This window comes from Cryptomeria japonica, chromosome 3 (assembly GCF_030272615.1).
Source record: "Cryptomeria japonica chromosome 3, Sugi_1.0, whole genome shotgun sequence".
In the NCBI taxonomy this organism is placed as follows: domain Eukaryota; kingdom Viridiplantae; phylum Streptophyta; class Pinopsida; order Cupressales; family Cupressaceae; genus Cryptomeria; species Cryptomeria japonica.
This window is the reverse complement of record NC_081407.1, coordinates 565,713,920-565,735,252: the sequence shown is the minus strand read 5'-3', so window position 1 is coordinate 565,735,252 and position 21,333 is coordinate 565,713,920. Positions and strand designations below refer to the sequence as shown.

General features: G+C 35.0%; 1 protein-coding gene across 5 annotated transcripts in view; it reads left to right on the top strand.

Annotated features, from left to right (window-relative positions):
- LOC131075665 (protein CHROMATIN REMODELING 20) overlaps window positions 1–21,333 on the top strand; it is a 187,619-nt gene that overhangs the window by 109,089 nt on the left and 57,197 nt on the right. For all 5 annotated transcript variants that reach the window (XM_058012508.2, XM_058012510.2, XM_058012507.2 and 2 more), the window contains 3 exons: window positions 6,696–6,815; window positions 10,263–10,429; window positions 10,613–10,760. In XM_058012508.2, the coding sequence (XP_057868491.1) occupies window positions 6,696–6,815; window positions 10,263–10,429; window positions 10,613–10,760 (435 nt within the window). The remainder of the gene's footprint in view (window positions 1–6,695; window positions 6,816–10,262; window positions 10,430–10,612; window positions 10,761–21,333) is intronic.

The window sequence follows — 21,333 nt, the reverse complement described above, 5'->3', positions numbered from 1 at the left end:
GACTCTAAGTCTTCTTTGATTTGGGTTTACCGATAAAAGTATTTTGAATTTTCAATTGTTGCAAGGAATCTTAGTCTGTGGGCAATCATATTATTCATGGAATAAAATGGGTTTCTATTTTATTAATAGGAAATTAATTTGGATATATAGCTAGACAAATTGTAGACTATGCATACAGAGTCTCTGGAACAACTACATATCATGATAGAATGGTTTATTGATATTCAATATTGGTTTTTTTCGTAGTCATCACAAATTATTGAAGGGTTCATTGATCCACTTGAATGTAAATTACAGGAATGTAGAACTACCTGTATGTTTGTGGATGGGATTTGTATACATATGAGCATTCATGCTCCACTGTTTAAACTAGCTTCTATGTATGATAATTTTTCTCTTCAATCTGTTGGTACTTGTGAGCAATGGTTAATCTGTGTGTCCTCACATGAAGAACAAAAAATGCAAATACTGACCTTCCAACATCATACAATTTTAGAGACTTAAGGCATCCTTTCAATAACTAGGATGGTACCCTCTGATGTTTGACGGTATCTTTTCTATAAGATGATCTAGTGTTGGAGAAAAAGAAGTTAGTAGAGAATGTGATTTTGTTTTGGATCTTCTTTGGGTATGCCTCTAATGCACCTCTCCATTGATGAGATTGATTAGAGATTATGGCTCCTGAAGGAAAAAGCTTATATGTGCAGGTTTATTTTTGCTTTTGTAGAACCCACAATTCTATGAGTTTGGGCACAAGAAAATTGGAATCTTTTTGGCTCAGTTGACATACTTATGATGCCAGAAGGCTAGTTCACTGTTATCTTCTCCATACATCAAGAAAAATATCTTGTCCTCCATGAGAACCTGGTTATGAAAAGGATATGATTTCTTATGAAATTAATGCTTTTCTGTCTTCAATCCAACATAAGACCTGATGTCAAAACTTCTCAAGAGCTCAATTCTTTTCGACAAGCAAGTAATTGAATGACAGATTGATAATGAGAATCTCTTTATAGTACAGACTATAATGAGCATGGCCGTTTCATTGGAGTTTTCCTGAGGAAATCTTCCCATGAACAAAAAATTGCAACAAGCCACGAGCCTTTTGTACAACAAAAATCTCAGAAAGAATGAAAAGTAGTTGCAAAAAAAGGATGCCAAGAAAATGCAGGATCATAAAGCAACATCGCCGCAAAATAAAGATAGAGGCTGGAACAGAAGATAAGTTACACAAGTCATATGCAAGGAAAGACAAAAGGCCAAGCCTGGCTGATGAAACACAGCATTCTTGCAAGGCCATTTGAGGGTTTGGCAAAAATAGAAAGGATAAAGAGATGGAAGAGACGGGGGAAAATTAATGGAATCTTTCTTCCAATGAAGAAACAAAAAAAGTTTCCCTACAAGGGAAGCATTTAAACTCAAGAAAAAGAGGACACCAATATTGGTTGATAAGATGTATAAACCCTAATTATGTTAAGTGTACCTTAGTTTAGCTAGGTAGCTTTGGTTAGATTATTTCAATTGTGTAGAAAATTAATTCTAAATGTGGAATTTCATATTATACACCTCATGTAGTAGAACTAGATTTAGTCAACATTCAGTTAAGATTCATTTTAGATTAGCTTATGAAAAGGTACCTATAATTCAATTTTAGGCTAGAATCATTTAATATTAGCAAGATTCTGTTATTCTTGCAATTGTTCAAGTGTTGTATTGTCAAATTGGAAGAAGTCTATTTTGGGTGGATTTTATTTGTCAATAGGGGTGCTTGAGACACTCAAGAAACCTATTCAATTGACATTCACTGCAGACATCTCCGAATCAGCAACCAGAGGCAAGAACAACAAGAACAAACCAATTTTTGATAATCTCATTCTAACCATCTCTTAAATTACACACAGTTTGAAGAAGATAAAAGCCCCTGATTGATGCAAAGGAGACATTATTTGACTCCTATAACATCAAGATCTTCACTCAGGCACTGTAAATATGAACTAAATAGCCACGTTAAAAAATGTGAGACAAAAGTTTCAATCACGGCATGATAGCTCAAGAACAGATCTTTAAGATAACCCAATCAAATGCGCAAACCGTCAGCAAGATTCTGAAAAGATAGAGGACCTGTTCTTGAGTTGTCCTTTGGTCAAGGCTGGCTGGGAAGATATGGTTCTTCTTTTAAATTTCTCTGCTGCTACATTTTACTTAGTTAGTTAGCGACTTGTAAATGAACAAGATTGACAACAGATGAAAATTGACAGTTTATGCACGAATTTAGATCAGTCCTTGTCATGTTGAACCATGGAAAGAGAAATTATAGAACCTTTGAAGATGTCAGTCAGGGAGTCAGTCAGATTGCTTGCCACATCAAAGCTCAGATATGGAGTACTGCAATTAACCATATGACCACATATCTGATAATTTTCAGACTGGTAATAAGATTTTGTAATTGTCTTCTCATTAAATCTAGAAAGAAATACACTACATTGGAATAAGATTTTAGAAAAGAAACTCTATATGCATCATAATTAAAATTAGAATATTACCCTTCAAATAGACAAGTGCACTAAGAATCTAACAAAGAGAATCTAGATATGGTGTCAAATAACTCATTGGAATGACACACGGTTTGATCAATCGACAAGTTTGACCAATTAATAAACCTTCTCTAACAACTAATAACTCCTAATCAAAGTAATTGAGACTGAGCTTTATCCACAAATCACTCAAGTCTCAAGCAGTGAATTGTGCTCTAATCTTAAAGAAGGCTCCATACATAACTGGGAGTTATTATCCTCCATAACTAGGTATTATCCTGCATAATGGCATCTTTTCCATGATGATCTTTTAGCTGCACAGAAGCTGAGGTGAACTATGCCATGATTGTGGTGCCATGCTGATGCTGCTCTTTACTGTGCCACCAACCTGCCTGCATACAGACCAAGGCTGCTGTCAGCTATGCAACCTTTTCTTCTGAGTAGAAACTGCTTTGTACTGCTGCGCTGAAGGAAGAACACCTTAAGATTAATAGGGATAGAACTTTAAATAGAAACAAATATCTTTCTCTGGAATTCTTAGCTAACCACAAGATAAAGATTTTTGTAATAGGCCTATACATGTTTAACAACTTGGCTTCTTGTTCAAGGCTATCCCAAGATATATGTACGCTTAGTACTTCTAGGATCTTGATCTTAATGGTGTGAACTTACATATCCACCTCCTTGTAGAAGTTCTCTAAGGCAGTTAAATGCTCTTGCATCCCTTGAGTGTTCACTGCAAAAAAATATTATCAGTATACAAAAGAAGCCTCATAACATACTCTCTCAAGAGAGTACCATCCCCTCTTTGCTAATTTAACTATTCTTCTCATTTTTTAATGTATAAGCTGAATAGGCTAGGGGATAGGGGGCATCTTTGCTTAACTCCAATGTCACTGCTAAAGTTTTCTCTAAGGTCTGCTTGAGTTCTGATTTTTAATCGAACCTCCACATAAAGTCTATGAGCAAATGCTCTTATAATGTTCTGGTCTGCTAAGACTCTTTATTTTCCTTAATAACTTTCTCCTAGGAACTGTGTCAAATTTTTTCTTGAAGTCCACAAAATAACAATTAACTTCCTTTTTCTCATTCCACACTTTTTCAATTATATGCCTCAAAGTGACAACATGATCTATTGAACCTGCATGCCTGGATGAACTGTGGATGTACAATTTTTTTGGGATCTATGAAGCAATGGCTTCCTAAAATTTGATACTTTGGATAAGTTCTCCAAGCAGTGAGCAAAACACATAGAAATGGCAGAAAATATAATTCTATTTTAAGAAAAGAGTCAAGCCCAAGCCCCATGTTTGAACTGTTGCATAAAAGTGAAATTGTGGAATGATGTGATTTGCATGCTGGCAGATTTATGGTTGTGATTTTTTTTTGCTGGGTCTTAGTTACAAGAATGGATTCTTCACAGTTATTTTATAAGAGTGTGCAATTTCTAATGATTATCTTTTATGGGGTTCTCGTTGTTTGAAGACATTGATTATTTTTATTGTATTACTGATTTGATTTTTTAATTATTTAACAGGGTTTTATCCTTAAATTTATTCATTTCACTGGATTTTGTCTTTACAAGCATACAATTAATGCCCTTGTAGAATTTGTTGAAGTTTTAAATTGATTATGTCACTAGATCTAGAAATCAGTCCACAAATTCGATTAATTACCAAAAAAGTGTAAATGAATTAAGTATTCTTTCCTATTAAAATTTAGAATACATTTCATATCGCAAATGTGTTAATATCTATGCTCCACCAAGTTTCCAGTATGGGGATAGTGAGGGATATGCATTTTTGGGACTGATGTATGGAGTTTGAAAGCATAGGGGATGTCAAGGGGATGACTATATAATTAGGGAAAGTTTAAAAATATAGGGTGATTTCAAATATTTATATGATAACATTGAGAATGCATTTATCATATACATTATAGATGATACACAACATTCGAGTTGATTTGAGAGTTCACATGAGAGTATAACAAATTAACAAATGTCAAAGCTCAAAATTTAATTGCGTTTATAATTCATTGTCAATGTGCATATGATATACACCACATATATAACTACATTTCTACATTGTATGTACCTAGGAAGAGTATTTGCCAGTCTGGATAAAGAGAGTGTTGAACTTACAGACATTTAGATAAATTGATAAACAAACAGACAGGTGGTGTTTTCTATTCATTGTCCTCTTATTTGAAGTTGGCCTATATGAGCATTAGTCACTAGGATATATGTGATATGAGAATGGGGCTAATTTTCAAATAAATTACAGATGTATGAGAAAGGTTATGACTTTGTTCAACATATATTGTTTAAGCTGTCTAGTTACTTGATGTGGATAAGATATTTGTGATTAAATTTTATAGTTGCACAATACTTCAACTTGCCAAAGGTGGCCTCAGGCCTCAAATGGAGGAAAGGATAAAAGATACATAATTTTTTGGCTGTCAGAAATTTGATCAGGAAAATTTCTACATCAAGGGGATATACAATAGTTACCAAAGGCCAGTCAATCCTAGTGAGTCAGTACTATGGCTGATCACATATAATTTCCCTAGCCCAATGAATGGCAAAAGGCCATCAATATTACCTTTGCATACATGGAAAGACTGTTTGCATTGGTTACCAAAGGCCAGTCAATCCTAGTGAACCAGGATTATGCCTGATCACATATAACTACCCTGGTCCCGTGAATGGTAAAAGGCCATCAATATCACCTTTGAATACATGAAAAGATTGTTTGCCCTACCTGATCGTTTGCATTTGTTTATTTTCTTGGTCTAATCATTTGTTTTAATTTTTGCTTGTTTAATTTGAATTAAAAAGATAGGAATTTTTACAATTTTGCAACCTGTTATCACATCAAGCTATAATGCATCTCTATAATATGTTTAAAACTAGAAATGTCTGTCTGCCTCTTTCAATTGTTATGTAGGCTTAACAACCTTGTGAAAGACAATTTTCGTATAATCCTGTTCTATGGCTGGTTACCACCTTAACTCCTTGCAATTGACTGAAATTGAATTTTATTTTTTGACTGCAGCTACTTTCAATACTAAGTACTAACAATGTCAAGTTGTTATGGTAACATCTAGCATATACTGAAGATAAGAATACTGGTTTTATAAGTTTTACCATTAAGTACATACTAATCTAGTTAGAGATATTGACTCGTATATTGTATTTCACATTAGTGTAACATGCTATGCTTGCCACCTAAGAAGCATTGTTATGGAAAATTGGTTAGTCATTCTATGTTTATAGGATGCTGGAAAAGTGGGCATCTATGAAGCTTGACTCAATTGTAACATTAAATTGTATGGAAGTGTTTATTTTGCAGCTTTGGGTGGAGGGGAGGGTTATCCATGTAGATATGAAGGTTTTTTATAAACGAAATAGGAGAAATGTCTAAATGCCACTTTAAATTGTAAAACAATTAAGGATAATCCAAGTTGTGTTTTCTTGGAGCTGCAAACAAAATTGAAATTATAAATGTTATTAATTAGTTTTTCAAAGAAAATGATTTAAATAACCATTTTTACATTTGAGACTTATTTAAAAAAATATTGGTTGGTTTCCTGTGGGGATGACCATTTGCCTCCTAGATGATCAGGGTATGTCTGAAACATCTCTAGCCATCTTCGTGGCATCCCCTAGTTTTGAGAACATTTTAAGGACAGCTAGGGCATTTTTAAAAAAAATGGGGACGACTTGGCGAAGTTTCCAAGGTGTCCCAATGCACCCAAAAAGTTCTTGGTATGGGAACAGCAAAAAATTCCAAGGGTTAATAAACCACTTTATAGCCATCAAGCACCTCCTTCAAATATAATGTGCCAAGAATTAAAGTAGAATGAGCTTGAAAAAAATAAAATGCAAATTTAATAAAAAGCTTCTTAAGGTTCTATGTTATCTGTTTTATTTTGCCCATACTATTTCATCACTGTGTGGACATTGGTTTGTATTTTTTTTGAGATTCTATGCCGTTTCCAATTTCCATTGTATTTTCATTATATTGTTATCATGGCAGACTGCATGAGGTTCTACCTATTCTCAAAATTTTATGTGGCATTATGAATTGTATTTAATGCTATTTGAGCTGGATGTTAGAATCTCAGGGTTGCTTTTGTTGATTTGATGGTTGGCTTCAGGTTGCTGGTATACGGTTTATGTGGGAGAATTGTATCCAGTCAGTAAATAAAATAAAATCTGGAGACAAGGGTCTTGGCTGCATACTTGCTCATTGTATGGGTCTTGGGAAAACATTGCAGGCATGTCATTTTCCATAACGTTCTTTTAATATTTTTTAATTTGATGCCATTGATACAATCTTATGTTATTCCTTGTACATTTGTTTTCTTTTGACTCCTGATCCTTGGAATGCTAGCATGAACATGTTGGCACTAGTCATCTGTCTTCTTCAGCTAATGATTGAAATTGGAAGTTAATGTTTTCATATCTGTTGTTATGGGTTGCATTCTTTAATTTTGATGTTCAATTGCGCACATATTTAGTTTGTTTCTGTGTTTAAATGTTTTGAACAATACTTTATTCAGAAATGATATTATCATTAGATGGTGAAAACATGATAGCCTTAATTCCTAATTAATTAAAAAAACTCCTGCTATTGGTTGCTAGAAACTGATTGATGTTTGTTGAGCTGTGTAACCCAGAAGATGAGTTATGAGAAGCTTAATTTTGATGGGATGTCAAGGGGAACACAGGAACATTTTATGTCTGGTCTGTCATTCCATACAACATCTTATGTAAGGAGAAGTGAAAGAGAGGGTCAGTAACAGGCCTAAATGTTGGTTTGGTCCATGCCTGTCAGAAATTAGAAGTGGAAGGGAGATTGATAATTTAAATCAAAGCTACAAACAAAGTACTGAGGCCTACATGTAAGCTCCATGGAGAAGTTTACATCATCAATGACTGTCTCTATCCTCTTCTTTAACTAGTACAATAAAGTTTTAATAATGGATGACTTTGTTTTGAATAGAGGGGCAAAGAATCCGTTACAAATTATTCACAGTAGAAACGCACAGTTAGTGGGAGTTTTGTCCCCTGACTCGTGGTAGTTATTTCTTTTATCAGAAACATGACTCCGTCTCAGAAACCCAGATGGGGATGTCTCTAGACATTAGGAGACTTAAAATGAAGTTTCTTTGCATCTCTATGTGTCTCCTAGAAGAATCACTTGAAAACTGGGAAATTTCATAATACATGAGAGAATAGTATACTCATAGCCTAATCCTTAATCATTCTCTATTGCCCTTCTTGAGGATAGGTTGGTTTTGCTAGGGAAAGGTGGTTGTAACCTCCCAAAATAGGTGAGCCCCAAGAGGTGGTATGGATGGATGTTCCTAAAACCTTTAGGGAGTCTAAGAGGTGGTATGGACAGGTGTTCCTGAAACCCTTGGGCCTATTTGTGGAGAATGGTTTTCCTAGCACCCTAACAAGTAATTTCCCATTCTCCGTTAGGGTCGATGATTAGGAAAAGTAAGGATTGGGGCTTCAGTATAGTAACTATCAATTGTATTATGAATGCTAAGTGTTCCCTAGTTTATTGTTCTGATTTGAAGCATAATGATGTGTGTTAATTATATAGGCAGCCTTCTAGTATGGGACATTACAAGCTTCTTATTTAATTGTCCTTCTAGACCTGCTACCATTTATTGCTGTCTTATTTGTTTCCAACAGGGTAGAAGCAATTGTTGCTACAAGAAACTTATTATCTCATGCTCCTAGATTGCTGTAGAATACAACGGGTGTACGCAGAAATAGACTCAAGCTGATGGTTACTAACCAAAATTCTACCTAGAGCCACAGATACCTTACGGATAAATCCTGGCCAAATAGACACAACTTCAAAAGTCCTGCAAATCTATTTTTTCCTTATCAAATCCCAGTCCTTATAACTAAGGAATCATGCTGATATTTGATTATCACCCAACTTTGTCTTCTATATCATAGCAACCCTTCCCTACAATATATGCATTTGGTCATGAGAATGGACATGAATATGAAAGGAGACAGTTTTAGCCATGAAGAGCCCTTTTCTATTGCCTCAACATTGCACTGTCAAAAAGGATATTTCAGATCAAAGTATTAAACCTGAATCTAAAGATGAGGAAATTTTTTAAGTTAATTGCAGATCTTGTGGTCTTTTCATACTCTGCTAGTATCAATGAATTCATCACCACAACCGGGGCCTTCAAAAGACTGATACCTATCTTACAAGGTTTCCAAAGTTATTGGTCAAATCTATAAATCAAGACTAAAACCACTGCCAATTTGAACAATGTTCTGAAGTATAGACGTTAAGAATCTACAATAAGAAAGATAAAAGAAGAACCTCAATGAATTCTTACTTCAGTCAAACCATTTCTAGTGTGAATCAAGGACAGGCACTTGTGTATTCAAGTGCATCTGATGCCAAGTACATGTACCAGCTATACTGTGACCATACTTTTTTTTTTCTTTTCTCACATGTATGTATTATAGTCATTTAAGATGGAATTGTATTCTCAACATTTTTGGTGCCACATCAGGACAAATTGCTTTGACATTGTTTCATATTTGTGTATATTGTCTTGTTGATTATTAAAATAGACATCCACAATTTAATACTTATTGCAAATGGTTAGATTGTAAATCAAATCACACTACAATCCAATCATTTAGTCTTGTAGTTTCTTTGTCATACAAGTTTCCATTATAATGATGAACTTAGTTGGAATAATTCTGTACTGATGGGGAGAGAACTATTTGAAATTTTGAACTCAACAGTGAAACCGTGGTTCAAGCTGTAACACACGTGGAGTTGCATATGAGCAAAATATTTATTTCTAGCCCTTGGATTATGAGGTTCATGTATTTAGTATAACTGATTCTATGAAAATAGACTTTTGTGATTTTTTAATTTTTGAACTCTACTTTGGCACACGTGATTGAGTTAGTGTTACATGTATATTATATATACATCAATTGCATTGGAATTCGCTAATTGTGAATGTTGACAGCAAAGAAGTGATTTTTTTTTTCTCTGAACATGAAATCCACAATACCTGATCTGATTGCAATGTGCTTGGTGTCTGCTTCAAATTGCTGGAAATCTTTATGCAATCTCACCAACTGTTTACAATAGTTCTTGAAACATGCAATCAGGCATGCACAAAATAAGTTTCTGCTTGCCACCTTTTAAACCGTGTCCAATCTGTGCTCATTGCATAACTATTGGTAAACATTATCTTAAGGCTTGTGGAAATTGGAAGCTACCTTACCTGACAAGTGATAAACTATAAACTATAAACTATAATCTCCACATCATGGACACTGTCTTGTCAATTGTTTGTGTTTTCTTCTCAAACCATGCTTTTTAAATGATCATCTAATAAATGCTGGATGGTGTCTGAACCCTTATTCTTACAGCTCAAAATCATAAATACCTTTACCCTTTTCCTTACACAGGAGGCCAAATATTTATTTATAATAATAAATGTATAAAAAATTAGCTGTCATGTTTTGAAAAGATTTTTGTAATTATTATTTTTTTATTTATTGTTTTAATTTTATTTTGTTTTTAAAAATAATAGTAGTTGATTCAATGGATTACATAATTTTCCCTTAGTATTTATTGAAATGTTGTGGCAACTTTATAACTTTATACATGCCGTTATTAACATTGATGTGAATTATATACTGAATCTAAATTACAGGCTATAACTTTTCTATATACTATTATGAGATCAGTTGATCTGGGCTTGAAGACAGCACTTATTGTTACACCAGTGAACGTACTGCATAATTGGAGGCAGGAATTTTTGAAGTGGCAACCGTGGGATCTAAATCCTCTGCCTGTTTTTATGCTTGAGGATGTTTCAAGGTTTTTTCTCGAGTCCTTTCTTTTTTGTTTAAACCAATATTCTTAAGAGACTAGCTGACAAAGTAGTTCAGTTATTGACGTTTCTTCTTTAGTAACATTTTATCTATTTCAAACACACATTTTTTATTCTTCACCTTTTCATTGTTGGTAATTGACATGCACAGTATCTTTTATTTGGTTTAGGGAAAGCATGAAAAGAGCCAAGTTACTAACAAATTGGAGAAAAAAAGGTGGAGTTCTTTTAATAGGTTATGCAGCATTCCGGAACTTATCTTTAGGGAAATATGTGAGAGACAAAGCCATTGCAGATGATATTTGTGAAGCTTTACAGGTACATTGTTTCCTCTTCAATTGTGTTTTTTTTCTGTATTATTTATCTTTTGGCTGTATGAATGTTGTGAAGGGCTTCCAGGTTTTGTTCATATGATTATTCAGAATGATGTTAGTGCTATGGATTTAGCACTGTGAATGCTTGTTATACTGGGGTACAACATAGCTCAATTATATATTCCATGCAACTGATGAGTAATGGTAGGTCTCATGTCTTCATATTCCTTGTGATTTGAGAGACAAGTAGTGTAGACCAAACCTCAGATTCTTTTATTGGCTTCCAGTCAATAAAAATTAAAAAAAACTGCTTTTCTTAGGGTTTATGGGAATATAATTTTTCTGTAGATCATTGAGGCAGGACAGATTGTGCATTTCATGGGGTTGCATTCTTGACAATTGGATCTGTTGTAACATTTTCACACATCGCCCCATTGCAAATTAGGACCCCCACTATTCGCTTTTTAGGTGGTGGTTTTGTTTAGTTTGCTTTGCTTGGCAGTAGTTTCTTTAGTCATTAACCTTTGCTAGTGAGGAAGAGGTGTGTGGGTTGAGGCAATGTTATCAAGATGCCAAGCGTTATTTAAAATTTCACGATTGTCAAATGTTGTCATGTTGCAAGGTTGTAGAGGAACGAAGGAGGTCAAGAAAAGCGAAAACTGGAATTTTCCTTCTAGAGGTTGTTTTTCCACCCCTTGAAGAAGAGTTGAAACCAAGTGTTAAATTATTAGTGTGTGAGTTTATGCTTCCTTCCCTCCCTCCCGGGTCTATAGCTGTACCTCCTAAGATTCATGAATCCAAGTGGTATAGGGAGAACAGGTCTAAGTCTATGGGTAGGTAGTTTGTAATACTGAAGTATGTTTCATGCCATGCCATCCCGCCCGTATAAGTCTATAGCAGTACCTACCTCCTAGGCGCTTCATGAATCATCAAGTGGTATAGGGCATCGAAAGGTGGGTAGGGCCAGAAGTGAGGGGTAAGGTTGGTTGATCCATACGGCCCTCCTTCTAAAGATTGATTTTCCATTCTAAAAGAAATCTACAAGGCAAAATTTGATGAAAGTGAAAACAAGGAAATTTCAACCTTCCTTCTAGGTGGCTAATTTCCAGTCTTCCTTGTCTTGTGCATTTTTCCACCCCTACAAATAGAGCAAATTATCAAGAAAGAAAGAGGTGAGGGTGAAATCTTCCTTCTAGAGGTCGATTTTCCACTCTAGGTGAAAAGTTGTAGATGAATTGGAACAAAGAAGGTTGAAAAACATGGAAATCAAAATGTTCCTTCTACCTTGCAATTTTCCACTCTACCTTCTAAGGGTCGATTTTCCCTCTCAAGCAAATGATGAGCAATACAAGTAATAAAGAGGAATGAAGAAGTTTGTAATGACCCTTATTATTTATAGCTTATTTATGATCACCTACATTATTTAGATTTTTTAATTAAGAGTGGAAGCTCTTGTGTTTTAATCATAGATATTATCATATTCAACATTTATATGTTACCATTATTAATCCACAAATTATAAATTTACAGTTATATTATTATATAAATTCACAATTTATAATTATATATTATTTTCCAAAGTATATGTTTATAATTATACTACTTACTGATTATATGTTTTATCCACAACTATATTATTATTTGATACACAATTATTATATAACTCTATATTCTATATTAATATTAATATTGATATTGATATTATATTATTAGATTATAATATTATATATTATAATAATATTTGTTATTATATTATTACATAATTATATACTCATATTTAATTAATCATATTATATTATTTATTGTGGCTGACCCGAGTGGGCAGCCACACTCCTTTCCCATGACTCTTTGGGAATACGTAACCCCCAGCCCTCCTTCAATTGGATGGGGCTCTTTAAATGGGGGGGATAATAAAGGAAAAGGCTAGATGGAAACAAAGGAGGAGAAAAAAGAGTATCGGGTGTGGAAGAAAGAGAATCGTGGGAAGGAAATAATATACATGGAGGAGATATTTGGTGGATAAAATAAAAAATAAGTGTGCTTTCCTTTCAGCAGCTGGGCGGATTCATGTAAACAAATATTTATCTCTGAGACACGATCTATTGGTGAAAAGGGTTAAGACATTATATATATATTTCTATCTATAAAGATATTCATTGTCATGCCATTCCTCAGACTTTATACATCTGTAGTGAATCAGTTGTCCTAATTGGGTGATTCTGGAACAAATCTCTGTGATTTATCATTCCATTGATCTGTCAAGTAAGGAAATTTAGTTGGGGGCATTACAAGTGGTATCAGAGCATGTTCCTGCCAGCCTAAGGGGATTAGTTGATGCAATTAAGTCAGCGAACTTTAAGGGCCCTAGAAAGAGAAAACGAAGAAAGCAACAATATCCATGGAACACGAGTTTAGAGCTTTTATGGGACAAAGTACTCAGACACTACAAAACGTAACAGCCACCATAGACAATCTGAGATCAAACCAGGAGAATGGAAGAGAAAGGTCTCTTAGTCAATCTGAAAGTGACGGTAGGACCACTCGGGAATCTACCCCTAGGACCAATGTACCAACTTTCTTAATTAGAGAAGAACATTCCAGATGTAGGGAAGAGGCTCATATCATGGGCATAAGGGAGCTTGCGGCAGAATATGCAAGGTTAGATCCTAAAATCAAAAGGAGTATTCCCTTCTCTGAATTTTGTGAGGCAGATTCAAGAAGAAACTATAAGAAAGGTGCGACACAGGCTAACAGGGATATACAAAACAAGGTGGGAAAAATGACTAATCCTAACTTTGATGGTTTTGAGAAAATTTCAGCCCACTCATGGATTCAGAAATTAGAAATTTACCACCCTCTGCCCTATGAGGGAAAGGGATGCTATAACATTTGCCATACTGCACCTAGAAGGAACAGCACATTAATGGTGGCATCATGGCCTAATTACACAAGACCATAAAAATGTTAAAACCTATGGTGACTTAAGGAAAAACTTATTGAAAGATTGGTCCACATCCATCCTCAAATTTTTTTTAAGGAGCTCACAAGGATAAGACAAAGGGGAACTCTTGAAGAATATATTTCAGAATTTCAAAGGTTAGCTGTTATGGTCCCCGGGATATTTGAAGATAGTCTCATCTACCTGTTTGCGGAAGGATTATTAGACACCACTTGTGGATTAGTAAGCACCTTGGATCCTACTACACTACAAGAAGCAATTCTTAAGGCCACAAGGCTTGACTCTGCCCAAACAAAGGAAAGAAGTCACCTCAAAAGAGTGCCACCAAAAGATAGTCATTTTATTGAAGAAGATGAACGTAAGAAACCATATCTTTCTTACAATGACCGGGAGGAATTGAAGGAAAAGGGCCTTTGTTTTGATCGCAAAAAGAAGTGGAGAGAGGGTCACACCTACGGCCGGGATTCAAGGAAGGACAATACAGGGAGAAAATGTTATGTATGCCACGAACAATGGAATACAGAGCATCAATGCCAAGCAAGAGATGAATTAAAGAAGAAGAGTCTATGTTTCAAATGTAAAGAACAATGGAGCTACAACCATCAATGCAAAAGAGGACAAATACATATGATAGAAGAAGACTGTGATGGAGAAACATCTTGCAAGAAATCAAGGCATTCTTAGTGAATGTCAGGGGCATTCTTATTGAGTGCTAGGAACATTCTCAGTGAATTTTTGGGGCACTCTTAGCAAGTGCTGGGAGCATTCTTAGTGTTTGGTAAGGACATTCTTAGTGAATGTAGAGTATACTCTTAGCGAGTGTCAAGAACCTAACAATATGTGTTTCCCCATGTATGCTCCATGTTTGCATATGTTTGCTCCGTGTTTTGTGTGTATTCTCTGTGTCTGTTTCATGTCTGATGTATTTTCAGCATGTTTATTCCATGTGTATTTCCAAAGCCATTTCATATTGAGAATCATTTTGAGCACTACATGATCATTGCTTGAGGACAAGCAATCTTGAGTGGGGGAGACTGTAGTGACCCTTATTATTTATAGCCTATTTATGATCACCTACATTATTTAGATTTTTAAATTAAGAGTGGAAGCTCTTGTGTTTAATCATAGATATTGTCGTATTCAACATTTATATGTTACCATTATTAATCCACAAATTATAAATTTACAGTTATATTATTATGTAAATTCCCATTTTATAAATATATATTATTTTCCAAAGTATATGTTTATAATTATACTATTTAGTGATTACATGTTTTATCCACAACTATATTATTATTTGATACACAATTATTATATTATTCTATATTCTATATTAATATTGATATTGATATTATATTATTATATTATATATTATTATAATATTTGTTATTATATTATTACATAATTTGATAATTAAATACTCATTTTTAATTAATCATATTATATTATTTATTGTGGCTGACCCGAGTGGGCAGCCACACCCCTTTCCCATGACTCTTTGGGAATACGTAACCCCCATGTTAAGATATAGCCCTCGTGAATCTAACTGATGGCAAATCGGTTATTATCTGGAGAGTGATATATTAACAGAGCATACAGTTTGGAAATTAAACATAAACAAAGTAATTGTTATGAACGGTTGCCTCCGTAGGTACATGTCCATATGTGGCAATTGCCACGTATGGACATGTCCCTACGTAGGCAACTTTCCTCTTGTATTTAAACCGGATTCAATGATGGAGATGATCAATAACTCACGGCAATCAGTCTTCCAGAATCGCTGTCATTATTCTTCGATCCATATTTCACAACATGGTATCAGAGCCAGCATATTAAGAGAATAAATTAGACAGCCATATTGCTCATAAGCATTTATCGGAAGTAAATAACAAATCAACGTAGAGGCTATATACACAGAGGATATATCCGACTAAGAAAATATTCAAAATGTCAAGTAATATGAGAGTGGAAGATAGACTCGAAGGAGCCTCCAACTTTGTTTCTTGGAAGATACGAATCATTGCCATTCTTGAAGAACTAGAATTAGAGTCTTACATAGAAGAAAATCTAGACATGCCAAATGATGAACCAGAGAAATCTACTTGGAAAAGGCGTAATAATAAAGCAAAGAAAATAATTATTGACTCAGTCAAAGATCATATTCTTCCATCTATAGCCAGACTGCCTAAAGCATATGAAGTATTTAAAACCATTAAAAATACATATGAAGTTAACAACGCGAGCAAAATGTTAACCTTGAAACAACAACTTTTAAACATAAAGATGAATAAAGATGATACAATATCTACATACTTTTCAAGGATATCTGAAGTAAAAGACCAATTACAAACTATTGGAAATGAGGTAGATGATCAAGAAATCTCTCTCATAGCCCTAAGAGGATTTACCAATTTCATGGGAATCCTACATTCAATGTATTAGCAGAACACCCCCCTTACCCAAATTTGAACAACTTAAGAATGAGTGCATTCAAGAGGAATCTCGACTAATCTCAAGAGGATTAGGGACAAATAAAGAAGGAGAAATCCAAGCACTTAATACAAATACCTTCAACAAAAATAAAAAGTTCTCCAAACGGAAGAGAGGAAATAAAAACCATCAGAAAAGAGATATGTCTAAAATTCAGTGTTACAAATGCGACAAATATGGACACACTCATAGGAATTGTCTAGAAAGGAAGAAAACACATGCTACTCTAGCCAAAGTCAAAGGAGAAAACTCACTTTTCTTCTTAGCCCTATCAAGCGAAATAAATACAAATAAAAACACTTGGATTGTAGACAGTGGAGCATCAAGGCATATAACTGGATTCAGAAATCAGTTTGAAACACTTAATGGGCACTCAAGTGAAGAGGTTACTATTGGAGATAACTCCACATATCCTGTGAAAGGAATTGGGACCTGTACTATCAAACTAAGAAATGGAGTATCTCTACAATTAAAGGATGTTCTATTTGTACCTGGAATAAAAAGAAATCTAGTCTCAATCTCAGGCCTAGCTGATCAAGGATATCGGGTTCCCTTCAATGAAGATAAAGTTCTACTCTGGCCTAAAAATACAAATATCAAAAATGCCATAACAGTAGGTTCAAGAGATGGTAGCCTATACAAACTATGCAGTGATCAAAAGGAAGCACTAAATCTTGAAGTTTCAAATAATAATGAATTATGGCACAAAAGATTAGGACACCTAAGATATAGTGCTCTATCCAACATAAAGAAGATTACTTCAGGACTGCCCCAACTAAAATCTGAACACATAGGCATTTGCAAAGGATGTGCCTTGGGAAAGAATGTGAAAGTTTCTTTTCCCTCAAGTGAGCACAAATCAAAAGTTGTTTTAGAACTAATTCACTCAGACCTATGCGGTCCCATGTCAACACCATCCCTAACTGGATCCTTATACTACATATCTTTGTTGATGACTACTCTCGAAAAACATGGATATATTTTCTAAAGTGCAAAGACTCAAATGAAGTACTATCTAAGTTCAAAGAATTCAAGGCACTAGTAGAAAACCAGTCAGGGAAGAAAATTAAGGTGTTAAGATCCGACAATGGGGGAGAATATACATCTGACAACTTCAAAGACTTTTGTAATTCTGTTGGGATTAAGAGGGAGTATACTGTACCATATAATCCACAACAGAATGGAGTAGCAGAAAGAAAGAACAGAACCATAATTGAAGCAGCAAAAGCCATGATGCATGACCAAAACTTACACACTTCATTTTGGGCAGAAGCTTCAAATACAGTAGTCTACATTCAAAACAGATGTCCGCAGTCAGTTCTAGAAAACATAACTCCTGAAGAAGCTTTTACAGGGAACAAACCAGACTTAAGTCATTTAAGGATATTTGGCTGTCCCGTATATATACATGTTCCTAAAGAAAAGAGGACAAAACTAGAACCATCCGGAAAAAGAGGTATCTTCATTGGCTATAGTGAAAATACTAAAGGATATCGCATTTACATTCTAGGGAAAAAATCTGTTGAGATAAGTAGAGATGTAAAGTTTGAAGAAAACACTACACTCAAAGAACTTGAGGATGATAACATTACTAAAGAGGAAGGAGATCACATAACTGAGATTGAGAGGGAGAATATCATAGAAAATTCCAAACATTCAGACACTGAGAGGGAGGACATCATAAGAGCTTCTGAACCTCTTGTTGATGAAAATATTGAAACACTCAATAACAAGAAAAGACCTCTATGGGCAAGGAAAATGATTGAAGAGAATAATGTAGAACCAAATGAAATTTCCAAAGAAAATAAGAGAACAAGAACTCTAAAATGTTATGCTGCACTTCTAACCGAACTCACAAATTCTGAACCAACAAATGTCAGAGAAGCCTTATCAAAACAGGCTTGGAAAGATGCTATGGTTGAAAAATATCAATCTATACTAAAGAATGATGTTTGGGATATAGTGCCTAGACCAAAAGACAAATCAGTTGTCTCATCCAAGTGGTTATTCAAGATCAAATATGCATCTGATGGCAGCATTGAAAAACAGAAAGCTCGCTTTGTGGCCAGGGGATTCTCTCAAAAAGCAGGAATTGATTATGAAGAGACATTTGCCCTAGTTGCCCGGTATATGTCAGTAAGAACAATCATTGCAATTGCAGCATCCAAAGGATGAAAAATTCACCAAATGGACGTAAAGACTGCCTTCCTAAATGGTTCAATTGAAGAAGAAGTATATATAGAACAACTAGAAGGATTCACCATACGTGATAAAAATTGCTATGTTTGTAAACTAAAGAAAGCTCTCTATGGGTTAAAACAAGCACCTAGGGCCTGGTATGCAAGGATAGACAACTATCTCTCCAAACTAGGGTACTCCAAGAACCTAGCAGATCCCAACATCTACTTCAAGGCTTCAAATGGCAATATGATTATATTGGTCCTTTACGTGGATGATCTTTTGATAACAGGAGAGGATAATCTCATTGAGAAATGTAAGCAAGATCTGGCAGCAGAATTCGATATGAAGGATCTAGGGCTTCTACATTATTTTCTAGGATTAGAAGTATGGCAGAAGAAAAACTACATCTTCCTAAATCAAGGAAAGTACACCACAGATATTCTAACTGGATTTGGGATGATGGAGTGTAAGCCATTAGCTACACCAATGGAAACTAATTTGCACAAGTTGAAAATTGAGGTAGAAGATTCAGAACCTACAGATCCCACACTCTACAAATCCCACACTCTACAGACAAATCGTCTGTTCACTCATGTATTTGGTAAATACTCTTCCTGATATCTGCTATGCTACAAATGTATTAAGCCACTTCATGTGTGAACCTAAGAAGATACATCTAATGGCTGCTAAATACATTCTAAGATATTTACGAGGCACAATCAGACTTGGCTTAAAGTATGAAAATGTTGAGATTCAACTTGAAGGATATTCTGATTCTGATTGGGCCGGAAGTACCACTGACCAGAAAAGTACTACAGGGTGTTGCTTCAGTCTTGGTTCTGCTATGATATCTTGGTTCAGCAGAAAACAATCAGCAGTTGCACAAAGCTCCACCGAAGCAGAATATATGGCAGCCTCCATGGGAGCTCGTGAAGCGGTATGGCTAAGAAAGTTATTATTTGGATTATTTGGAAAAACTTTGAATTCAACAATAATTCATTGTGATAATCAGAGCTGAATCAAGCTCTCAGTAAATCCAGTTTTTCACAATCGATCCAAACATATTGAGATCCCTTATCACTACATAAGAGATATGGTAGATCGAAACGTCATAAAACTAGTGTACATCAGTACTGAAGAACAAAATGTTGATATCTTCACCAAGCCACTTGCAAGATTGAAGATAGAATACTTCAGAAGTAAACTTGGTATGACTAGATTATAATTGAGATTATTAGGATGAAATTCCTACCATGTGTAATTTGTTCATGAATAAATAAATAAAATGTATATTGCAATATTCTAATTGTGTTCAAGAAGATGACGATCTTCTTATGTTTAAGGTTACTATTTCAAGGTGACGATCTTGACAATAGTTGACCAAGTGTCAAGATTGACTACATTAAGTTGTTGTCCCGGATTGTGCCGGATATCTTGATCCTAAAGTAGGTGATCATCTCATGATTGACTTCTTAAGTGATTGTCCCAGACTGAGCCGGATATCATGATATTGAGTTTATTGTCATGACAAGACTATATTAAATGTTGTCCCGAATTGTGTCGGAAGTCATGACAAAATATGCTCCCAAGAAAATTACTTAGATCCACTCCTGCTAAGAGGGAGTGTTAAGATATAGCCCTCGTGAATCTAACTGATGGTAAATCGGTTATTATCTGGAGAGTGATATATTAACAGAGCATACAGTTTGGAAATTAAACATAAACAAACTAATTGTTATAAACGGTTGCCTCCGTAGGGACATGTCCATACGTGGCAATTGCCATGTATGGACATGTCCCTACGTAGGCAACCTTTCCTCTTGTATTTAAACCAGATTCAATGATGGAGACGATCAATAACTCACGGCAATCAGTCTTCCAGAATCGCTGTCATTATTCTTCGATCCATATTTCACAACACCCCAGCCCTCCTTCAATAGCATGGGGCTCTTTAAAAGGGGGAGATAATTAAGGAAAAGGGGAGATGGAAACAAAGGAGGAGAAAAAAGAGTATTGGGTGTGGAAGATAGAGAATCATACGTGGGGGAGATATTTGGTGGATAAAATAAAAAATAAGTGTGCTTTCCTTTCAGCAGCTGGGCGGATTCATGTAAACAAATATTTATCTCTGAGACACGATCTATTGGTGAAAAGGCTTAAGACATTATATATATATATATATCTATAAAGATATTCATTTTCATGCCATTCCTCAGACTTTATACATCTGTAGTGAATCAGTTGTCCTAATTGGGCGATTCTGGAACAATTCTCTGTGATTTATCATTCCATTCATCTGTCAAGTAAGGAAATTTAGCTGGGGATATTAAAAAGTTCAAAACAATGAAATCAAAATCTTCCTTCTTCCTTGTGTTTTTCCACTCCTTCCTTGTTAGGTGCATTTTTCCACCCTTGGTCAAAATTGAATGATGAAAGAAGGTGAAAACTTAAGGCATAAAAGTCAAAATTTTCCTTGTAGTGTGCGAATTTTCACTCTTCTTTTTAAATCGAGCCTTGAGTGAAATTTTGAGAAGGAAAATCTTCCTTCTTCGCAGTGAATTTGCACACCTTCCTTGTGCCTTGTGAATTCCCACTCCTCATTTTTGATGAATTTTCAAGAGAAAACTTTCCTTGTGCATGTTAAATTTCCACTCCTCATTTTGGGTGATTGGAGGTGATTAAAAGAAAGATCTTGAGAAACCAAACCTTCCTTCTTCATGTCGGTTTTCCAGTCCTTCCCAGTGGAGTTTGAATTTCCACTTTTGAATAAGCAAGCAAAACTTGAGCGCTTCACATTAATTAATGATTATTTAAGTGCAAAATCGGATATATCAAGAAAGGGGTGTGACCTATAATGAAGAAACAGACCTAAAGATGTGAAAACCAGACTTGATGAATCTTAAGGCAGACCTAATTCACTTAGGGAAGAGCAGAAGTAAATAAT